This window comes from Colossoma macropomum, unplaced genomic scaffold, assembly GCF_904425465.1.
Source record: "Colossoma macropomum unplaced genomic scaffold, Colossoma_macropomum, whole genome shotgun sequence".
NCBI classification, from domain to species: Eukaryota; Metazoa; Chordata; class Actinopteri; order Characiformes; family Serrasalmidae; genus Colossoma; species Colossoma macropomum.
Window position 1 is genome coordinate 12,889,226 of NW_023494806.1, and position 19,978 is coordinate 12,909,203.

General features: G+C 42.9%; 2 protein-coding genes across 2 annotated transcripts in view; one reads left to right on the forward strand and one right to left on the reverse strand.

Moving 5' to 3' along the window:
* Nucleotides 1–922, forward strand: part of slf1 (SMC5-SMC6 complex localization factor 1) — a 42,700-nt gene extending 41,778 nt beyond the window's left edge. The window contains exon 19 of the mRNA XM_036598829.1: nt 267–922. Within this exon, the coding sequence (XP_036454722.1) occupies nt 267–760 (494 nt within the window). The 3' untranslated portion in view covers nt 761–922. The remainder of the gene's footprint in view (nt 1–266) is intronic.
* A 3,118-nt stretch (nt 923–4,040) lies between these two features.
* mctp1a (multiple C2 domains, transmembrane 1a) overlaps nt 4,041–19,978 on the reverse strand; it is a 201,687-nt gene continuing 185,749 nt past the window's right edge. Inside the window, exons 19-22 of the mRNA XM_036599193.1 lie at nt 15,914–16,023; nt 15,513–15,622; nt 14,360–14,457; nt 4,041–7,029 (exon numbers count right to left, since the gene is read on the reverse strand). Coding sequence (XP_036455086.1) covers nt 6,958–7,029; nt 14,360–14,457; nt 15,513–15,622; nt 15,914–16,023 — 390 coding nt within the window. The 3' untranslated portion in view covers nt 4,041–6,957. The remainder of the gene's footprint in view (nt 7,030–14,359; nt 14,458–15,512; nt 15,623–15,913; nt 16,024–19,978) is intronic.

The window sequence follows — 19,978 nt, forward strand, 5'->3', positions numbered from 1 at the left end:
CTGACAGCTCACTGTATTTGACTGAAACAACACAATTGACTCAGTTTCTCTCAGTTACCTATATTTGTTAAGTAATATTAATGAGAGAAAATGTATTCATACCAACCAGCAGACTTTTTGAGTATCGTGAATCTCGAGATACTCACTATTTAAAAGGGGAAAAAAAAAACTTGATCAGGACAACCCTAGCTAAATGACTGGTGTGTTGTCAGGTTGTATTATGCCCTTTCACTAACCTCCCAGTTAACCTTGTGTGTGTCTTGCAGGTTCGTCACTGCTGCATTTGCGTGATGATTTTGGTCGCACACCACTGGACCTGGTGTCTTCGGCTCTGCGTGAGGAGCTCCAGCGCTGTGCACAGGAGGCAGACTCTGCCCTGGAGGTCCAGTGCTCAGAGGTTAGAGATCTGGCCTTCATAGAGGCCTGTTCATGCTTGCTTAGCTGCCTCCTCGTCTCCTACCTCCTGGAGCACCACATACCCTCGTATGAAGCTCTAGATCCACCACTGGAACTCTCTCCCTCCATAGCTCAGGCACTAATCACCACAAGCCCAGAGACAGTAGCCTCCAGCTGGGGAGACTCAGGGGCAGTGTCCCTGGCTGAAGATCTGAGGACTCTGATGAGTATGGAGCAGTATGTGCTGCAGGTTAACCCTGCGCTAATGCACTGCCAGGGGCCACACACTAGTGTGTTTGTGCAGCTGCTGAAGGATCTGCAGGCTGATGGGGTTGCACTGCTGAACGGACAGTCTGAACTGTAACTAATAATGAGGATGATGATGAGGATGATGATGATTGTTGTTGTTGTTGTTGTTGTTGTTATTATTATTATTATTATTATTATTATTATTATTATTATTATTATTATATAGAGTAGATTCTAATACAACAATTCCAAATTGAACTTGAAAATTCTGGGCATCAAACACTACTCCCTCACTTTTGCACATAAGGCTCCAAACAACTGACCTGTTTACTTGTTTTGTTATATCTTTTATATGTTTTGTAATATAAGTAAATAAAGTTGCAATAAGTTTAAACATTTCTTATTCTTTCAGTTTGGCAAAATGCTCTAGGCATTAAGATATTGCTCTGTTGTTAAACAGGCTGCTGCATTAAAAGCAGTGTCTGTTGATGGGTTTGGGTACATTCTGAAAGCAGGAGCTGATTTAGAATCAGTTGACAAATTGTATCCTATGCCACGGCACAACAGCCATTGAGTAGGCATTACTTATGAAAGTGTACCATCTTTGTGATCTGATCTTTGGCCTCAGTGTTTGTGTTTATGGAAAGGTTGAGGACAAGCTTAGTTTAGTCCTAAGCTCTGCACTGTTTTTGACATGCCGTTGTCCACCTGCCCTCACAATTGTCTCGTGGGGGTATCCCTGATGCCACGTTTAGTACATTACTGTATTTGCCCACATGAAGTTAAATGTTAGATGACCAGTTGAAGGGGATTGGAATTGAGTCAATATAAATATAACCTCGAGCAGCAGAACCTGCCCAGAAATCATTGCATTGTGATGTAATTCAATTTTCAAACCTGAAAAAAAATCAGATAAAGCTGTATAAGAGCAATAGCATTAAAATGTTTCAAAACACTTATACTATACTAACTGCTACATTCAAACTGGACTTGTGTGTTGTCTGCTAGCTTGCTAGGTAGTAAGCTAAAGGCTACATGGTTAGCAGTGACAAAACAAAAAGGGCAGACACCTGAAGCTTAAGCCAGACAAAGTTTATGTAAATTCTGCACAGACGTCTCAAAAATTGGTTTGCATTGTGATTTACTTATCTAGATAATTAGCTCACTTTGGATAGCCTAGCCTAGGGCAAGTGTATTCCTACTGAAAAATTTGCTCCTGGCTGTCCCCTCTTCCCCTTGTCCAGCGAGTGGCCACTTCTGCAATGAAGGTGCTCCACACTTTGTCATGAGGTGAAGTCTGTGACGCCATGTTAAAAACAGCACTGGGACAGTGGCCCATTCACCGAAACTCTTCCTTTCACAACCTGGAAATGACCAGTATGTTGTCCAGTACAGTACAGTGCCTATAATGGACTTTGGGTAAGTAATTTCTGATGGACAGCAAAGATCAATAGGATGAAAGTGACTTAATTAATTAAAAATATTAAAATGGGTCCTTCCCCATGCTTGGAGTGTGTGAGCCTTTCACTCCCCTCTACACTAGTGCATTGCATGTGGAGCCTCATGTCCAGCTCCACGACCAGTCCTGTGCCTAATGGTAGGGAGGGCAGACTGATAGTGATGTATTGATATTTCCAATTCTAATGATTCTCTTTATAACTCAGTTCTCATGTAAAAATACTGACATCCAGTGTTTTATTGAGGCAGTAACTAAATTATTTCACTCTACTAAATTATGTGGTCTTTGGCAATTTATTTAATACTAATAAAAAGACTTGAGAACACTTTCTTGTCCACATTTACTGGTTTTCACTTTGTCAAAAATGTCCTTTTTTATGTCCAAGAAGTATTTTTAAAGTATCAGCATTAGAACTGGTGTCATAATTATTGCCCATCTCTCCTGAATGGGGCCCACCATAGTGGACAATTCTTATCCAAGCCTTGCAATGCAGCACAGAGATAGACCAGGCTCATCTGTGTGCCAGGTGGGCTTCACCATCAGACCTTTTCACATATTTAATCCCAGCACTGGCCTTTGGGTAAAAAAACAAGGGGGAAAGTGAACCTCACCCTAATCTGCATGAAGGATGACCGACTTCCTGATGCAGGTTTGGGGGGTGACGAGGGATCAGTGTGGCGAGGTAAGACACCACTGGATTAAAGCTTGTACCCACACGACAGTGCAAGAGCGATGGACCAATTCATAACGATCCCTCTTCTGTGCTGTAGAGGTAATTATTAGTGTGTGGCTGCGCTGGTGTTTGTAGTGAGGCGCAGTGCGTGATGCTCTGCTCTCATATTGAATAACAGCAGGGATCAGACAGCGCAGGGACGGCCAGACTAATAAATGATTGGGGGAGACCCTCTGGCCCCTTCAGATGAAACGAGCAGACCCTCGATCACTCTGTGAGTGGTTGATGTGTAGCCTCCGTGTTTGCATCAAAGACACACGCCTGCTTGCTTTGGTGGGAATTGGAGGCCCAGCTGGAGAGAGGCACACACACCGCAAACATGGCAGGGCGGCAGAACGATTAATGGAGGATGAAGGAGTCAGGGATGACAGATAAGCTTGTGTATGTGTGGGAGGCAGAAACACTTTGTACACACCTGTGTGCTGGTCTACAGTGGAGCAACCACCAAGAACATGAAGGAGCCCACCTACATATGAATGGACAGAACCTGTATCATTCACTGCATGACTTTGCAGTATGTCTAGTTGTCTGTCTATATACACACAGAACTATGTAAAAGAAAAAATACTCTTCAGTTTATATAGTTTTCAGTTAAAACAACTATATTCATTTTCTGATGTAAGATAATCCACATGCATAATGAAGAGGAAAGTCAAAGAAAACGGGTGGAAAAACAGGAGTTTCCAAAACTGGAGTTTAAAATATGAAGATACAGAGGAAATGGGACTTCTAACAACAATGCAAGGCCACCAAAACTCTCACCATCAGATAAACAGGAAACAGGAAATCAAGCTCCAAACAAAAGTTCACAAGTGTTTCTGTCCATCCTTCCCCTGTGAGAAGACACCTCATTGCTATGGGTCTGAAAGGATGTGTAGCTGTCAAGAAGCTGTTACTGAGAAAAACAGATGGACTAAAAACGAGGAAATCATACTAAGCAGCTGCTGGTGTTCTCAGAAGAATGGACTGACCACCAAAAGCCAGACCTCAACATCACTGCCACTTGTAATCAACTTGTAAGTTGGTTGATATTGTTCAGGTGAGTCCATTTGTTATTGCCTGGCCTTTTCACTCTGATTACTGTGAATAATTAGTGTATTCAATACTCAATTACCAATATAAAAGGACAGACTTAAAATAAAAGCTCAATCTGCATTGTGAACAGACTCAAACCCCTTTTGAAATGATTATTCATACAAAAGCAAGAGATGATAAAAAATATTTAATAATCTCCATAGTTTTTCTTTCCAAAAGTAACAGACATAATATCTGGTGCATTTATTTGAAATATTTCAGCGCTGTTCTCCTGTTGTCTGCCTTCACCTGCATTCATTCCCACTTCATCCAATCGCTGGAAGCTTAATGATGATGGAACAGGCAACACTGCAGGCTCAAACATTTTCAAGAAAAAAAATGATGCACATACAACTATACATCATGAACATCTGACCATTTACAAGCATATATATAATGTACAAGAAGAATATTTACACGGTTTAAAAACAAAGCTCAAATAAATAGTTTCAAAAATCGGTGCAAATCAAAGTGCGTTTTTTCCCTTTTGCCTTTGATGGAAATGTTACATTCTGCATTGATATTGGTCTTTATTCTTATTGTTAAAAAGTTCCACTTTGGTTTGCTTGCAAACATAGCATATACGCCTTTAGAAAACAGATTTCTTTCTTATTTTTTGGGATGCAAAAATCACACACGATATATCCACTGAACAATTAAAAGAAAGTTGAACAGCACATACACATTCAGGCTTAGAAAAGAGTCCTTTTTCAGCAGTTTCAAACTGTTCTTCAAGAGTTGTTGTTCTTCTTTTTTAATGGGGATCACATCAGTACCATCAGTGAGTTGGTCAATGGGGAGCATGTTGTCTTTGTAAGGAATGCTCTCAAACAAATCAATGGGCTTTCCATATGACAGATGTGTTCGTACAAAAAGAAGAGAAGCCAGAAGGGATTTTTTTTCGTCTTCCTCTTCTTCTTTTCTCATAGAGGGACTGGAGCAGAATGGAAGCCTCCTCTGATGGCACTTTTTTGCTGTGATCTTTCAACACTTGCTCTGCAGAGGTCCCTCAAGAGGCTCCCCCCACAGGCCAAGTCGTGACCTCCCTCTCCGATGGATGGATGAAGGAGAGGAAACGGCAGAGAGAGTGCAGAACTTAGAGAAGGATGACAGGAAGAGGTTCAAAAAGAGAAACAAAAAGAGCAAACCATGCCCTCCTAGTCCTCTTCCTTCCCCAGCAGCAGCGGCGCTAAACTCCTGCCCTCGCCGCACCCCTGCCAAGTCCCTGAAGCAGCTTGTCACACACTATCGATGTTTTCGTCAAGAAGACTATTCCCCACAATGAAAAACACCACGGAGCTGTTTGCCTAAGTGAGGCTGCCTGTCATGAATTTTGGATAGTAAACACTGTAGAGGGGCATGCAAAGTGCTCAGACTTGCTCTCTCTCAGTCCATGTCATCCCAACTGAAAAAGCACTGAATTTACTTCATTCAGTTTTACATGATTTATATCACATCAGTAAAGTTTTTTCTTTCGATTTACTTACTTTTTGCAACAACTGTATTGAAACATATTGTATCCATGTAGAAATGACACAACTGAATCAGGTAAATTCAATGCATTACTTCTTTTTCAGTGTTTAGCCTTCCCTCCTCACACAGTGGCCCGTCTTGAGAGAGAGATCAAAGTGGAGAGCTGTGTGGGAGTCGGGTGGGGTTTGGTGGTGCAGCAGCGCCAGTGTAGGTCAGAGGAAAGGAGACGCTTCTCAAATACGATTAGCAATTAGCATGGCGCTCAACCGCCACACACGCGCCATTCCATCTAACCACGCCCGCATTCATATTAGCAGGGTGGCACCTCGTGGCAAACCTCGCACACTGCAGCATAGGGTGTGGGGGGCAAGGCTAGTGATACTGTGGAGGAGGGCAGAGTTAGACTAGACTGATCCTCAGTGACCAAAATGGATTTTTTCACGTTTCTTAAAGCACAAATTCTCAGCTATCCAGATAACATAACCCTTAGAAGATGCAGTTATCAACAGTGATAAAAAATGATGTTGTAATTTGATCTGAATGATATGTAATTAATAGATTATTAATAGACATGACAAACCAAGTAATTCAATAAGCAATAATTATGTAATAATTATGTAACTACATTTGAATAGTATGGCAAAATGAAAGTAATAAATCAAGACGTCTCAGGGTTAAGGCTAAAGTCAAGCGAGTCTCTTATGAGAAGAGCTAATACAGATTTGTATTTGACAACTCTCACTTTTTTGCGCTACTGAGAAATGCTGCTTTGTGAAATGCCCCCCTTAAACTAACATGGATAGTACTGATATTGACATTGCCAGTTTTTTATTTAATAACAAATAAACCGAGCATGTATCATTTATACCATCTGAATTATGTAAAAAATAAATATCCAAGATTTATGAATACTGGCTCCTGGGCCAGAAAGTTGTGTTTTTTCTTCAAGCACTTTAGTTACAGCCATAAATCGAACTGTAACAGGCTTTGCTGACAACTCTAATAACTGCTGCCTAACAGCTGCGGAGGGCTTTGGGTATAACACTCACTGTGCTGTGGAAATTGCAGGGTGCAAACTCTAGATTTCCCCTACAAGATAGAGATGAGACGTATCAGTGCAGTTGGGTGTATTATCAGCTGATCCTGCTATTTGTGGCTGAAGCCGTTCGCTCCAGACTCCCTCTGCTGCGCTAGAAGGACACCTTGGCTTTTAGAGCCGTCTGCCTAGTGCCATCCAGTGACAAATAGCTCCGGCTCTATGACTCTAAAAGGGGTCAAGAGCTTTTCACACTCTCCTCTGCACAAAAAAGTAAACAAGTATGGCAGAAACCCTCATGGTAATAATTAAAAGTGCTCCTCTTTTTCACATTCACCATTTGCACTCCTTCGGACTGTACACTGTCAAGGAATGGAGGATTAAAGAGAGACAGAAAGAAAAGATTGATGAAAGAAAGAAAGAATGAAAGAAAGAAAGAAGGACAGAACACCTAGCCGGTCCAGACCAGTGCTTTTCTCCTTGGCGTGCTAAGTTCGTAAGTTTGGTTTGGGGAAGTCCATCAGAGAGGGAAGAGAGCTACCCCGGGTTATTTTTCTTTCTTTTATTTGGGCTGTGACTGGGATCCAGTTTCAGCTCTCTGTACTGCACCTGTTAAAACACACACACACACAAAATCAGGTGGGCAGTAATAGGAATGCAATGACAGTGGGGGAGCAATGGGGGCTGCTGTGTGTGGGTGAGAAGCTTCTGAGAAGAACCCAGAAAAACAAACAGCACAGAGGTCAGGATGCTGGAGAGTTGTCCAGGAAAGCAAGCACCAACTCTACATTGAATCCACTGAAAACACATAACATAGCATGCCTGATCAGGCCATTACTAGTTCTGAATCCCTTATACTCTTAGATTATTATTCATTTATTAACCTAAAAGCAATGGTTTGACAATAAATTAATAAATAACAAATACATAAATTTACACAATTTTATCCTAATACCTCAAATATAGCCAATCAGCCTGATCATTCTTTTCATAAAAGTATGTCATGCACTGTCATAAACCACATCAGCAAGTCTTTTTGAGACTAATGTCCTGATATGGTTTAAGGCATTTTAGGTATGCAGTTTGCATAATGCTAAGTGAAACATTATACACTTCCATTACTGGTTAGCTACATTAGCCTGCATTAGCAAAACTAATGAAGAGAACTCCAGACACCAGACGCATCTTAGTTGATCAACTACATTTGAGTTAAGGAAAAACTATTCTGATGTTTTGCTTAACTAATGGTCTAAGCCTCATTATTCATTTTATTTACTAGCATAATTTATTTGGTAACTACTATGAAACTAATATGGAAGTTATGAAGTTACAAGTGAGCTACTGAAATGTGGGGCCAAATAAAGCCGTTGAAGGGGTTAAGCATCTAATCTCCTAAGTGTTTCAGAAGGCAATCACAGGACCCGACATAAATAGCACAGCTATTATGCAGAAAGACTAAACAAACCGCATTTTAGTTCGTATATAAAAACCAAATCAAAGAGGTCGAGGAGAGGCCATGTTAGAGATTTACTCGCCAGCTTACATTCACCATGGTGGAGATTTCATTTTAATCAGCTCTTTTTTGCCCGCAGTGCTGGCTGCAGTGCTCTGGCTGTGAAGCGGCCCTAATCCACGTATTGTGCAACCTTTTTCTCTCAAATCCTCCATAATCAACGGAGACCGGAAAGATAGTTTACTTCATTAGGCACGGATCCTCGGCAAACAGATGAGGGAAAAACAAAAAAATGTGTCACTTGTTGAGAGGCGCGAAAGCGAATGGGTTGGGCCGTCCCAGGGGCTGGGGAGCAGATGACTTAACCTGGCTGTGGCACTCTGGAGCGTGAGGCTGGGGACAGGAGATAAACTGTGGGTGACCGCTCTCAGTTGCAAAGCTGGACCTGTCCCAGACCAGCCCGCGCCAGATTTCCCAGCAACGCTGAAAGCTCCAAAAGGCAGAGGGATTTTGAAAAAGAGAAAATGATAGGAAAGCAACATAAAAGGAAACTACACTGTAAATCCAAACATTCAGGTTCTAAACACTTTTTGGTGACACTTGATTTTCATTCAAGCTTTCTCTGATTTGTTCACGCAAACACCGTGATGCATTTAAAATATTAAAATGATAAAATAATAATATGTTTTAAGAAATGTACATTTGGATTTACAGTGTAAAGATGGTAAATAATAAAGCAGATCAGAGACAAAAGAAAAAAAACATAGTGTGCTTTGTATGTGAGATTTCAGCATTACCATTAAGCTCATGTAAGAGCTACTGTTCAGGGGCCACTTGCCAAAACTAGGAGCTAGAAAACGAAAAACCCACACATATACAACATATGAAACAAACAACAAGCTGGGCTGTCATCGCGCTAGCCTTCACCGCCGTCATGAGACAGCAACAGCCGTGCTATTCCAGCACTTCAGAGAGAGGCGGGCAGTTTCTGACCGCTTTCTCTCTCACATCTCGCCCACAAAGCGCCTGACGTCACCACTGGTGTCTCCCAGGGAGATGTGGAGCGTGTTACTGCTGACTCAACACAAGCATCTATCACCACTGTCTGAGAAACAAAGATGCATCCCAAGATGGTCTGTTAGATCTTCTTGCTATTTTTCTTACAAGCTCTGCAGACGGGCCTTATCGTTCACTGAAGAAGGTAATGCATTAAAGTTACCTGATTCACATGTGAATAAAAAAAACATTGACAATCATGACCAGAAGTAGATAAACTGAAAGACAAATTTGTGTTGATGTTATGTATTTTATTCATGTAAAATGATATACACATTTGAATCAAGCCAATTTAATACATCATTTTTTGGTGTAAAGTTCAACCAGCCTTTGCAACTGATATCTGAGGAAGCTGTAATGATGCAATTAGCAGTTGTCTCCTTGGCTTTTGCACCGTTTGTTGTTGTGTAATCTGTAATGTAATTCTATAGCTTTCTTGCAAATATGGCAACTATTTCTTTAAAGACTTTCATAAAAGCACAGCCGGTACATGTAAGAAGCAGCCCAAATGAGCTAGTAACTGTTAGTTATTGAAAATACAGAGCCCCTAACATTTGACCCACTTTTGAACTAGAGTAAATTAGGGATGGAGATGATGACCAGAATAGTGCAGGCTTTCTCAGATAGCTGTACGTGCCCTTTATACAAAGCGCTGTTCCCTGTATGGAGGAGCCTAATAGGGTCATTATTTTTGAATTTTAACCTCGAATGTCAAAGTCATGGCTGACTTTGGAAACCTTTCTGAACTAAGCGTAAACAAAACTTTGCATGTCAAAGTGACGAGATACGGATCAACGTATCGTGAATCTAATGGAAGAAAAGAAGTGGGTGAAAAGCAAAAGAAAAAAAAACAAACAAACAAACCCGACAACAATAAAAGCTCACTCAAAAGAAACCTTTCAGAAGCGGACTGCCGCAGAGACGCTTTTACACGTTACAGGTTCCATTACAGTGAACGGGTGACAGTTCTGCCATCTTTAAGTGGAGCAGCGTGCACTCAGCCCCCTTTTTAATGATGGAGAGCTGTCCCACCGAAGAGAGAACGCAGAGCAAAGCTAAAGCAAAGACTAAAATAAAGGGGAGAGAATAATAGACTGGGAAGAAAAGGAAGTTTCGGGGAGGAGGAGGGGAGGAAGAAGGGGAGGGGTGAAAAAATGACTATGAGATAGCAATTTGGAGAAAGTGGCTGGCACAAAGCAAACATGCGCGAGAGACGGTGGGTAAAGACCTCGAGCCGCTCAAAGGCTGCTCCACCCTCGCTCCTTCTCCCTGGCGCTGACAGTACGGCACTACAAGAGCACAAAAAAAAACGTGCTTTGAAGTGCGCGCGAGTATACGAGGGCGCCGCGTGGGCCTGTGCTGCGCGTGCGTCGCATTTAGCGGTGTCACGCGCCGTCCCGGGAGCGCGCGCTGTCGTCCCGCCGCTGAGCAGGGATCGAGGGTTTGAAGCCACAAGGGCGGCAGGCAAATATAAATAAGTAAAAGGCGAACATTTTTAATGATACTATGCTATGCTGTTTATACAGGAGGAAGCGGAGGGGGAGGGGGGCAAAGAAAAAAACTTATTCGCTTCATCTCCTGTGACACCTAACCTAGCATTAGGGGTATTAAACGCTCTCCTGAAAAAAGAGAGTCATACAGACGCCCACAGACGAGAGAATCTTTGCTTTTCTCGTCTATTGTCGAGAGGAAGAAGAAGCGTGTCGAGGTGAAGGCAGGCGAGGCTGAAGGGGGAGAAAAGGAGGCGCGGAGGAAAAGTTCTCCAGCTAAGTTTCGTCAGCTTTTTGGATGTGCGCTAATTGCCTGTTTAAACTCTAAACAGAAAGCCCTGGCGCTGCACAGTGGAGGCTTTGATATGCGCCAATAGCTAGCAGTAGTTTGAACGCCCGGACCGAAGCCACGGGACATTCTCAGACCTCTTTATCTGTGTTTTTTCCCCCCAAGAAATAGTGCTTCTTCCCCCGCTGCTGCAGATCCTTCTCAGGTGATGAATCGGTTTAGCGCTGAGTCGTTTTGTGCGGCTGCGTGGCTGCATTTTAATCTTTTCATTTGCACAGGCTGTAATGGAGCCCTCCGCGTGCTAATTGCTAGCGTCCCACTTCGCATTTCCCCGCCTCCGATGGCTAATGGCATCATAAAGCATTCTAGTGATGGGACACGTCTCCAGGTACGAGGTTGAGAATACTTAAGTCTGCAACAGAAGCTGCCCTCATTTAAGGGACATAAAAGATTCCCTTGGATCAGGGAGCTAGCTTACTCAGGCATGAAATCAAAACCGCTCAACCACGGGGCATATGTACAAGGTAAAGCTAGTCTCTGAGGGCACCAGGCATATTGAATCAAAAGAAAATGTATAAAATAAAAAAGTATACTTAACAGGTAGCTAACGCACAGCAGGTTCTGTGCATTGCAGGATTCCAGCAGTGCAGCAGAAAGGCCCTGCAACTCAGCGTAGGCCAAATTTACATTAACCCTGAAACACATTTGTATCCCTAGAGCTCTCATGGAAGTACACATCCAACATGCATTCTCTGCAGGACTGCTATAGCTGTATAGTTTAAGCTTAAGCTTTTTCAACAGGGGGCAAATGCAGGATACGCACTGGCACAAATGGAGGCTGAGGGAATTCTATATTCCTACAAAGACACCATGTACTGATGGACTGCAATATGGATGCCCTTTATATAAAGAGTCATTAGAAGCTCATCAGTTCTGCTTGTTCTCAGGCACCTCCAAATGATCTGTAAAGAGGCAGTGGCCCCTCTCAGCCCTGCAGGGCTGTCATCGGGGGACAGCGTGGGAGGTTTGGGTCATGCAGGGGCCTCAAAAATAGCACTTCATTTGTCATCTACACAGAACACTCGGGCCCATGGGCGCCCGCGGGACACACCCTGATGCGGGGACGCTTCATTTGAGTCTCTGACGTCCCTCAGCAGAGGTGAGCGCTGTCCCCCTTGGGCGTCTGTAACCCAGAAAACAGAGGTGAGGTGAAGGGACCTGCGCAGAGCGATGCAGAGCGGAACGTTCCTGACTCATGCAGCATCACACTGCACACCCTCCAAGCGTCATATATGGCAAGAGGCAACTTTTTTCTGAAATGGCCTGAAATCGAGGTATGACAACCTGGCGCAGATTACTACCCCTGGCCACGGTGGTTAAGTCCTCTGAGGCTCATTCTGACCCTGCCTCATTAGCCAGTGCCTCCTTCAGGCCTTCCTACCTGCTGGGACCTTCTGGGCTCCAGGTGCTGAGGTTAGAAGAACCTACAGAGAAAGCCACCCATTGCTCATTTGAGCCAAAGCTAGATGTGGCTGCTTGTAACCTTTGAAATGTAATTCTATAGATTCTTGCAAATATGCCCTACTTACAAAAGTATTTCATTTATGCACATGTAATTGTTGAAGCTAAGGGTGGGTGATAATATGACATCACTATCAGGATAAATGATCTTGGAGAGGGCCTCCAATGATCTTGGAGGGGACCCTACGTGGTCTAAGGTTTCATCCTATTTTCAAGAGATTGCACATTTAACCTTGACCATGCTGGGTGTCCAAAACAGCATTATTTACCATGCTTAGTTGGATGTACTGCAGTATATGAAACACTGAATACTATATAAAAATAAAAAATCACTGCACTCATACATTTTAATAGTCTTTTTATAATTGGCAGTACTGGAACATTGTGTCAAACCTCAGAAACCTCAGCAAAATATTTTGATATGTGTTGTGAAAATGTCTGCAATTATTCTGGTATTATATTTTTGTTATATTGCCCACTGCTAGTTACAGCTATTGAAAATCCTGGGGCCCAATTTTTGACCCAGTTGTAAACTGATGATCAGAATAATGTCTGCTTGCCTAGATACTAGTATGTGCCCTTTACAGACAGCTATTCAAAGCTAGACTTCTAAAATAAAGGTGCCAAAAGGTTTCTTTGGAGTGACACCATTGATGGAAGAACTACTTTTGGTTCTAGGAAGTTTAAAAGGTTCTTTAAAGAATCATTATGGTAAATGAGATGTGAGTATGAAGAACCTTTTTTAAAAGACACATAATGTAAAGGTTCTATACCAATTAAAGTTTAGCACTGTACATCCAACAAGAATGTAACACCCTTGGCCACGATGGTTAATTCCTTTGAGGCCCATATTGACCATTCCTCATTAGTTAGTGCCTCCTCCTGGCCTTCCTACCTGCCAGCACCTTCTGGGCTCCAGGTGCTTGAGTTAGAAGCAACTGTTTAGCTAGCCACCCAACTCTCATTTGGGCCGATTTGGGCCAGGTTAACTGCGGCTGCGCAGGCTGCAGGAAAAGCCAGGCGGGGGCCAAGGATTACGACCCTGTAAAGATCAAAAGGCGGCCCGCTGTTCAGGGTCCATCAAAGGCAAGCGTGTCGGCACTGATGTGGCAAAGCCACTGGTCCCGGATCAGAGCCCCACGACGCCCCAGCAGTCAGCACCACGGGGGCTTAGCTGGCACAGAGGAAGCCGGATAACAAGCAGGGGCTGCGTTTACGAGCACAGGCTTTAATTGCAGTTAAACAGCGGCACCTTGCAGCTTGCACAGAAACACCGGTGTTTATGGAGGGGACGGCGGCTCACACTGCACAACACTGATCTCACGCTTAATGTACAGGCAGAGTGGGAGAGGATTACTGCTTCACTCTAATGACTTACAATAACAGAGCATAGAGAGTTACTACACAGCGAGAAGTCCATAAATATGTGCATAGCGTCTGGTGCAGATTTCACAGATTACACGTAATTTATATCAGTTCTGGATGGCCGAAACTCAAGGATCACATACCTCATTAAGCCTAATCCACATGGCATTATATAATTAGATTTAAACAATAGAATATTCATTTGGCATGAAGTTTAACAGGCAAAAAAGTGGTACTTAACGATGTAAAAGTTTAAGACAGAGTCTGTTGGTATAAGAAGTCTACATCTCAAACTCTGTGCATTGTAATGAGTCACAACACTGTCTGTGATGATAAGAATAGAATTCCCTGATTCTGCATTTATGCAGATCAGCACGAGAGAAAGGCATAAATTAAAGAACACAGGAAAAAAACAGAGCTGAGGCTGAAAACTCCCTGGAACTCTCCAAAACACACTCTGAGACCCACTCAGGAAAAGTATAAGGCTCATCTGTAGCACAGGGGAAAAAGTATGCTGTGAAGCTGACCCCCAGGAATGAAAATTTGCTTCAATAGTTGACCAAAAACAGGGATAAAAACAGTTGTTGCAGGGAAAGATGGGGTGAAAAGTGACTGGCCACTCCATCACACTCATGGTAAAGTGTGTGTTGGGTAATTATAGATTGTATGAGTACTGCACTTGAGCCTACTCTGAGGCGGATAGGTAGATGTACAGACAGATGGACGGATGGAGGGGTTGGAATGAAGAGACGGAGGTGCACCTACCACTTGCACGTCGGAGGGCACTCTGGAGAGGAAGTCCAGCAGTTCGTTGTTGTCAATGGTGTACGGGTCTCGCAGCTTCTTCGTGAATTTGTTCACCCCTGAAAGTTGGGCCGACAGGGCGCCATTACACCTCATTGAGGAGGAACAAGTGCACTTCAGCAGTGTATCAAAAGAGCCTGGGCTGCCTCTCCAGCAGCACAGCATCAAAAGCCTCTCTGAAGCCTCATCTTTTTCTAAGTAAAGATCGGCTGCCATTAGGCCCACAAGAGCACTGCTCTCTGGCCTTTGAGAGCTGCTGCTCAAGCCTGCAACAGCGAACAAAGGAGCAGCCAGGCCATTAGCTGTGAGGCTGTGTTTGCCTCGAGCCCAGCACTCGAGCGGCCCCCATGCTGTGTTGGTGGCAACAGCCTGCAGCTGATGGAACACAGCTGACATAGTTCATCTGCAACTGTAGTGAAAGTAAAATTCTCCATTCGTCTTCATCTTTCACAGTGCATTTGATATATAACCCTTAGAAGTTGAGTGTTATTACTTTTGTTTTGCTACACTATGTACATATATAAAAGTTACACAATTATATGTACTTAGGTCTTAGATAAGACTGTTGCATAATAACTTTGTATCAAATTTTATTCATAATAAAAATATCTCTTCTTCTACTACAAACACAAACGTGGCATTGACAGAATGTTTAGAATCTGCACTTTCAACAGAATTTCAAATTATTTCAATCATCTACGAACGAGAACTAAAAGAGTAATGAAATAATCTAGGTTTGTGAGGATAACCACTGCCTAAAACTCCTTCCGATCTAACGTCATACCTTACCAACCTCCCCTCTCAGTATTACCTCTGCTCATCAAAAGGGGGGTTCTGCATTCTAGCTCAAAGCAGAAGTCGTCCACAACTCCTGCACAAGTTCTTAGAGTTATTTCCCCTCCTACAGACATACAGTCTCTTCTCATACTACAACCAAAAGTTGAAGGCATGATCTGAACTCACAAAATGAATATAAAATAAAAGCAGTTTTTGTTATCATCAGTTACTATAGTAACTATAACTTCTAAGGGTTACTAGGTAATATCATTACATAGTGTGTTATATAGTTAGTTGTATTTATTAAGGATGATCTTCATAGACATTTATTGCTTACCCCAGGCCAGGACGATGTATCTGAGGGGAATGAAGTAAACTATAACAATGGCTACACAGAGTGCCACTATGGCCAGCCAGCTGAGAAAAGGCACGGTCCAGTTGAAAGTGCTGGGGAGAGACATAGAAGAACGCAGTCAGTTCCTTCAATACATTTGCATTTGTCTCTTACACAGTATATTACTGTTAAAATATACACAATGTACGTTAAATACAAAGACCAAAACTATGGCACAAAGCTGATCTGCTCATTGGATCTTACAATGTGTGCAGACTTAAACATACTGCTTTGTCTCGACAAACAAGGTTATGCTGTGGGTTTTCAAAACTGTTCAGAAAGAATATGTGTGTGTGTGTGTGTGTGTGTGGTGCCCGCGTGCCCAACCAGCCACAGTGTCTCACTTCTTTATCCTCTCGCTGTAGGAGGCCACTTCATCCAGTGCACTCTGCACACTGATACACACATCTTGAATGGCATACAGCTTGTTCATGAAACCCTTTTTCTCTGAGTCCTAAGAGGGAGAGGGAGAGAGAGAGAAAGAGGGAGAGAGAGAGAAAGGCTGGGCACATGCATTTTCTTAAAACCTTAAGAACTAAAAGAGCATAAAGAGCTTCAAAGACTTGGAAAGCTCTCTCTCCCTCTGTTTCTCCCCCCACCTACTCCAAGTTCTCCATGAAGCAATAACCATATTTAAAACTGGAAGCTTATTTTTGTTCAACGAAGATCATGTACAATACACCAGCATTTCAATGGTATATTGTATAGATGCATCAATTTCGCTCAACCCTTGTCTTTAGACAGGGCAAGCTGTGCTGGACCATTAACTTTAACTTTCGATGAGATCATGGTGGTCACCATCATTATCATCAACATCATTACATGAAGATCAAACATGAGAATCCTAACTGTTTCAACTTTTGATGGTTGAGAAGTCCCCATTTTATGCCCTCGCCACAATTTTCCCCAGTCGAAATCCTGGTTTTCACCAGAGAAGAAGAAGAATGGTCATGCAACACTTGGGCTGACATGAGAAGGCTCAACAGAATGCAGTGATTGAGAGGACACAGACACAAAGGCTGTTTTACTGGGTGGACATGCTGGGACACTCAGAAACACACACAGAATATAACTTGCCAGCTATATGAAACTATTTTATCTGTCTAAGGCTACACTGATTTTGCAAAATTATTTGAACAAAATAACATTTGGTTCTTCAGTGAAGTAGTCCTTCAAGAGTCACAGAGAGTCCTCTGTGATAACATACTTTCAAGTCCACACAGTACATGATAATGGCAATAAAATCTTATTTTTGCCAAAACCATATCATATGACCCAAGTTAGTGATTGTCCATTCCACCCAACGCCAAACACCCAGAATGGTGAAGGCTAGCACGTGCTTCCTCTAAGCCGTAAAGTGCCACTGCATCTTTTCAAATTGACGATAATACAACATAGTTGGACAGCTCAACACATTCGTGAAACACTAACAGACACCCGCATTGGCTAGCTTCACGCTGAGTGATGGAGGGAGAGAGAGGTCCATGTTACCCACCAATTATTTTCTCTTAGACTCCTGGCCATGGATGGCTGTGGCATTGCCAGGGACTGAACTCTTGTTCTCCCAATGATAGGGCCAATCCCTATTGCGCCACTAAGGAATGAGCACTGCATGCCAGCTAAAATTTTTATGTAGTAAATTTTTGTACTAACTTCTGCATATGCCTGTACTGTCCTTAACTCTCAACATTCTGTTTTTTCCAAACCTCAAAAGGAAGAATATCCAAGCCTAGCCTTTGGACATCAGGGTGAAACCACCTTTTCTCTGTCTCCCCCTATTCACACTGACCATGCCTCTCAATGAACCAACTGGCAGGACTTAAAAAATACAAGAAACCCCCAGTACAATGAGCCCAGCAGGAGAGCAGTGCCACGCTGTTCTCTCTGCTGTAGCAAGGAGCTCTAGCGCTCTTTGTGGCCAGGAACCAGGTCCGTCCCACAGAAGTAGCCGGGCCATCCCCAGCCCTGCTCTGCCCCAGCCTGGCACCACTACAGAGGCCGCGTTCATGCTTTTCATGAAGATCAATTGAAATGTCACTGTCATAGTGGATAATGCCCTCTCAGAACCGGCCAGAGCCTTGAGCCTTGGGATCAAACGCCGCTGTGCAAATCAGGGCAGAGACAAAAGGGGGGGGTGGTATTTCCATACAGACAAGGTTACGTAAGAATTTTTTTTTTTGTACTTTTTTTGGTTCTGTGCGTCGTGCAGTGTCTGTTAGAGAGTTTTATGGCGGAAATTAATGCAATTGCATTGATGTTATATCATGCAGGGATTAGCATATATTTCACACTCGCATTATGTGTACAAGTATTCCAAAATGAAGTCTATAAGAAGGCGCGCATCCGCTGCTGCCAGGGAGGTTTGAATGGGAACGGCTGGCATTTTTCCTCTCATGTCCCAGAAATGAAGAAATACGCTCGTCTTACTAGATTGAGATTCTGCGTATGGGGCCTAAAAGATTGAAATCTGTCCATGCCCCTCCCTTCGCACACATACTCATACACATTCACACGCACACAGTCTCTCATCCTAGACCCCCTCCTACTTCATCCTTCTGGATCCCACATTTGAAAAATGACCCCAAATATGGCCTGCAAAGCCACACTGCCTCCCCGAAAACCCACACAAGACAAATAGATATAATTAGACACTGTCCCAGGGTTATTTTTTCTTTGCAAATATTTTACAAGACTCCCTTCTTTCCTCCCTTCTCCTCATCCCCATCTGGTTCATGTTATCGATTGAAACAAAAGCGCCCCACATGCACCATTGTATTAGGGTCAGCGTTGGAGAAGAGGGGTTTGAGGGACACTGTGTGTGTGTGCGTGTAGAGGTGCGGGTCACGGGTCTCCCCAGTCTAAACCATTGCCACATGGCCCTCGAACCATGAGCTAACTCTGATTTCCTGCCTTCAAAAGTGGACTGAAGGAGGCAGGAGGTTGGAATAATACTGGCCTGGAGAGAGGCTTGTTTTCACTGCTCCTCCACACAGCTCTCACACACACACACACAAACACACACACACAAATACAAGTGTGTGTGCTTGAGCAACCTGCTGCAGAGGGCCCACCAGCTGCTTCCCTCAGGCCCTTTGATGGACCTCCGCTGTTGGAGCCTGCTGGGGCTGAAGACTGCTGATGCTACATATGGCCATTCCATTACCTTAGCAACCTACTTGGACACACACAGAGACATGCTGGGCGGTACGGTCATACACAGTAGATGCTGGCTCATAAAGCTAATTTTTATTGAAAGCTGAATTGTTTTTGAGCTGGACTGAGAATCCACAGTTACGTTATGAAAAAGTATTAATGTGGTTGTCCTAAACGTTTCAAAGGACAAGTTTCTTATGGGGACTCAAGTCAGCAGCTCAGACTCCAGTCGCACTTGAGTGCGTTGGTTGACCTACAACTGGACTCGGACTTAGACTTACAACTCATGAGATTTCAGCCTGAGAAAAAAACATGAACAAAACTGAATAAATTAGGATCAGTAACCTTAATGTGTTCAATTAATAAAAAACTTTTGTTTCCAATCCAACCTTATAGGTGCTACGGTCATGCGCAATTACTGAAATGCCGTTCTCCTGCAGCTTGCAGCAGTCTCACCACTGATACAGTTTCAAACAACAAGCATTTCATCATAGAAAAACCTTCAGTCTGATGGAAAACGAAGCACTATGTGCAGTAAATGTGATTTTTAAGGAAAAGAGGCAAAACAACTTGGAATACTTGGCCAGCATGTAGTTTGGGTAGCAAGTATGCTAGCTAGCTATTATAGCTGTCAGCTAATCTAAGTGAAGTTTTAGTAAACTACAGATCCCATTCCTTTAAAACTTAATAGATCTTCAGCTGGAATAGTTATTGTGCTAGCTAACTATCATTTGTACTATTTAAACCACAGACTTTCAAGCTGTTTTGCCTCTTTCCTTTATTCAGGCATTTAAGCCATTCAGCACTTCAGTTTTGTCCTTTAGAGTGAAAGTTTTTTTTTTTTAATGTAGACTAGTTTTACAATATTATTTAATAGGTATGTAACTTTTAAAAAAACATTCCGTGAAAAGTTCTTCAAAAGTGGTTCTTCTCTAGCATCGCTCCAAATAACGCTTTTTTGCCATCCTTGTAAATGTACATGAACATGACCGACTTCATGATTTTAGCCCTAGTCCACCTAGCAAACAATGGAAATTAATTTTTCTAGGCATTATTCATTTATCTTGCATTTTTCCACTTATAGCTAACAAATAAATGGGAGTCATTTGAGCCAGCCTTCAGCAGTGCGTACTGTATTTTAGCCTCAGAAATCGGGTACCAGTGGTGTCAGTAATTAAGCAGTGTGAAAGACAAACACATCTGTCCTGAACCACCCAATGCTTTCCCATTACCAGTCTCCTTAGGGCTAGTAGCGC